The 3,919-nt window shown below is 36.0% G+C and overlaps 1 protein-coding gene across 1 annotated transcript in view; it reads left to right on the top strand.

Moving 5' to 3' along the window:
* sh2d1aa (SH2 domain containing 1A duplicate a) overlaps positions 1-3,103 on the top strand; it is a 4,333-nt gene extending 1,230 nt beyond the window's left edge. Inside the window, exons 2-3 of the mRNA XM_016453415.1 lie at positions 810-873; positions 2,968-3,103. Of these exons, the coding sequence (XP_016308901.1) occupies positions 810-873; positions 2,968-3,087 (184 nt within the window). The 3' untranslated portion in view covers positions 3,088-3,103. The remainder of the gene's footprint in view (positions 1-809; positions 874-2,967) is intronic.
* Positions 3,104-3,919: the final 816 nt, after the last annotated feature.

The raw sequence follows: 3,919 nt of genomic DNA, 5'->3' as shown, positions 1-3,919 counted from the left end.
CCCCCCCCCCCCCCCAATTAATCGCACCATTACCTTATTTTCATTTTTAAGTAAAATAATCTATGTAATCCATTTTCTTTCTACCAGCCGATTATGAAAGAAAATATGAAGTGTTTGTTATAGTAACACATGCAACTTTCGCGTGCATCTGACAGATAAACCTACATTTAGTTCAACAGCATTAAGTTAAAGAGGGTAAACTTTATCACTCGACTGCACATGCATTTTCTAGCTCCGTCCAAGCAATAAATGCATGTCCTTTAACGAGCGCTATAGAAAATGTACTTAAATTACAATTTAAAATCAGTCAGAGCTACAGAAATGCATCTTAATATTTATAAATAAAGCTCCATATTATGCGTAGGCCTACATTGTAAGTTGACGAGTTGATTTTTCTGCGTTTTGTCTTGTCATAGAGCTATGAATGCCGAGGATTTTTAGGTTGGGTAAAATCTGCAAACTCTAACTCAGTTTGTTTCCTGGCTTCTGTCAACTGGCAACCCGGGGTGTCGAAATACTATTGGGAAAACTGGCAGTGGGCGAAATCACACAGACCAAAACAAAAACAGACATTCCAACATGGAATGTACATTTTAAAGTAGAATAACTGGCTTTTTCGGAGAAACAAGTATGTGAACTTAGCATGTTTCCTAAATATGGTATTTTTAAGCTTAGTACAGTCAAAAAATTACATACAGCACCTTTAAACAGGCTGGGGCTCACATTCAGCTGCAAAATGGGGTAACTGCAAGTTTAAATACTGTGCTGCAAATATATAATGACTATAATGACTGTGTGTAAATCTTCAGGTGTGATGGATGGATTTACACCTACAGAGTTTTCAAACAAAAGGATGCACTCTGGACAATAGAGGTATGGATGGATTTTTGGACCTTGTAGCTTTGTACTTTTCCTCAAGTGAAACCTGAAATTACATGTCTTTTGATAAAAACATACTTCTGTCTTAAAGGGATAGTTCACCCAAAATGAAAATCCTCCAGTCATTCTAGGTGTATATGACTTTATTCTTTCAGAAGAAATACAATCAGAGTTATATATATAAAAAAAAGAAATCCGCATTCCTCACCTCTTACCGGACCTTACGCTACGCCATAGTCTTTGGCTACGCCTACATCATCCGTTGGAACGCCACTCTCTTGTGAACGCGCGTACGACAGTTAGCAGAAGCTAGAGATTACAGTAAAGTTTTAAAAATTTATATTTTTCTTACACATTGCTGTAAGAGGCCTTTATTAACATGATGGATGGATACACTTTATTTTGATTTAAAATCTTGACCACCATTCACTGTCATTATAAAGCTTGGAAGAGCCAAGACATTTTTTAATATAACTCCAATTGTATTCATCTGAAAGGATAAACTCATATACACCTAGAATGGCTTGAGGGTGAGTAAGTCATTGGGTAATTTTCATTTTTGGGTTAACTATCCCTTTAACATGTTTTGTGTGATGCCATTTGTAATACAGTACAATGTTTCCTGTGACTACTTGTAGTAGTACAGTTTAATGCCACTGTTATTTTTCAAACAACAAGTGCAAAGCTACGCTATATACAGAAGTACACAGCAGATTTTTTTCTCTTTGTGGCCAGTGTGTTGCATGTATTTATAGCGTCACCCAACACACAAATTAACAGCCAGAGAATCACCATGTACATCTGTTATGTTTTAGTATCACCCACACTTCCTGTTTCATACGCATCAAGATGTGCAACTTGTAAACATACCCAAGATGCGGAGAAACATTTGCATTTTGGATCAAAACCCGAAACAGTTTAAACTGAAATCATCCAAATTAATTTAACAAATTAATGACCAAGATCCTTGTAACATTAGAATGGCCTCTTTAAACCCTGTTTTAAACAGGCATTGCCATTGTTCATATTAGTGTAGATAAGCTTAAATTTTCTTCATTTTATCTGACTTCATTTAGCTTCCTGTAACTGATCAGCATTAACCACCAGCCACACGAGCAAAATACCACACAACTCTTTTGATTATATATATATATAAAAAGAAAAAAAAAAGTTACTCTGACTCAACGGAAATGTACCTCCATGCACAAGTCACGTGATAGCACCACAAGTTTGTACATTTAATGCCATTACCATCACTAGTAAAATGTACAATTAAAAGTTAAGGCATATCTTTGTGCTTTTGAAGTTCTTTTTAAGAGCTCAGGAAGTTTTTAAGAAAATCTGTGACTACTTGTAGTAGTACAGTTTAATGCCACTGTTATTTTTCAAACAACAAGTGCAAAGCTACGCTATATACAGAAGTACACAGCAGATTTTTTTCTCTTTGTGGCCAGTGTGTTGCATGTATTTATAGCGTCACCCAACACACAAATTAACAGCCAGAGAATCACCATGTACATCTGTTATGTTTTAGTATCACCCACACTTCCTGTTTCATACGCATCAAGATGTGCAACTTGTAAACATACCCAAGATGCGGAGAAACATTTGCATTTTGGATCAAAACCCGAAACAGTTTAAACTGAAATCATCCAAATTAATTTAACAAATTAATGACCAAGATCCTTGTAACATTAGAATGGCCTCTTTAAACCCTGTTTTAAACAGGCATTGCCATTGTTCATATTAGTGTAGATAAGCTTAAATTTTCTTCATTTTATCTGACTTCATTTAGCTTCCTGTAACTGATCAGCATTAACCACCAGCCACACGAGCAAAATACCACACAACTCTTTTGATTATATATATATATAAAAAGAAAAAAAAAAGTTACTCTGACTCAACGGAAATGTACCTCCATGCACAAGTCACGTGATAGCACCACAAGTTTGTACATTTAATGCCATTACCATCACTAGTAAAATGTACAATTAAGGCATATGGCATATCTTTGTGCTTTTGAAGTTCTTTTTAAGAGCTCAGGAAGTTTTTAAGAAAATCTTTTTTTTTTTTTTTTTCTCTCACCAGGTGGCTCCTGGGATGAAGGAAAGACTCTTTAGGAAAGTCAGTAATCTCATTGCTGCCTTCAAGATCCCAGACCAAGGCATCTCTGTTCCTCTTTTGTATCCTGTAAACAAACCTAAATAATAACACACAAATCAAAGCAAACACCTTAGAACAGTTTCGACATGCTGTAGTGTAAATGTGAACGAGTATTTTCTCTGGGGTCTCTTAACCCAAATGTAAATTGTAGAAATGCTGTAAAAATCCTGTAAATTGTAAAAATGTTGAAAAGTCTATTTAGGTGTATTAGATTCTTACTCTGAAGAAATATACCTTTATAATCAAATTAATTTCAAATACAGAAGTAGCTGGAGATAATCCACAAGATACAGAAACAATAAATGCTTTGTTAGAATAGATTAAATAATTGGCCATCCCATTACATTATACATCCCTCTACTGTATACTGTCAGTCTGTCAACAAAAACTGAGTGTTTTCTTCGGAAATAACCATCTCATGTTTGCTATACATTCAGTAATCGTCACCTCAGATATTATCAGCAATACAGATAGCCAGTTAAAGATCACTACAGAGACTACACCATGAGAGAAATAGGCCGTGAATTATAGGCTTAGATCTCTGCCACAATTCTGGGTGCGAAAGATCATATTTTGAGTGCACAAAAGTGCATTTTGCACACGCGCGATCTGAGTTTTGTGGAGAAAATGTTTGTTTCGCGAAGAAAAAAGTATTTTGAGCGCACGAAAATCAATTTTGCATTTAAAATAAGTTGGATGTTTGCAGACCTTCTCTTTTGTGCGTGCAACGTTTCACTAGCTTGCTCACCTGATGCCCGCCCTCAGTGCTCTCTAAATGCCAACGGCTCGCTTGCTCAACACAACCCAGCTTTACAATATGCCATAATTCCAGCCAATCAGAGAGGAGGCTGCTAAATTCTGATTGGCTGCCTTGAGG

The sequence above is a fragment of the Sinocyclocheilus anshuiensis genome, unplaced genomic scaffold, assembly GCF_001515605.1.
Source record: "Sinocyclocheilus anshuiensis isolate Anshui unplaced genomic scaffold, SAMN03320099.WGS_v1.1 scaffold1301, whole genome shotgun sequence".
Taxonomy (NCBI): Eukaryota; Metazoa; Chordata; class Actinopteri; order Cypriniformes; family Cyprinidae; genus Sinocyclocheilus; species Sinocyclocheilus anshuiensis.
This window is presented reverse-complemented; position numbering and strand designations above follow the sequence as displayed.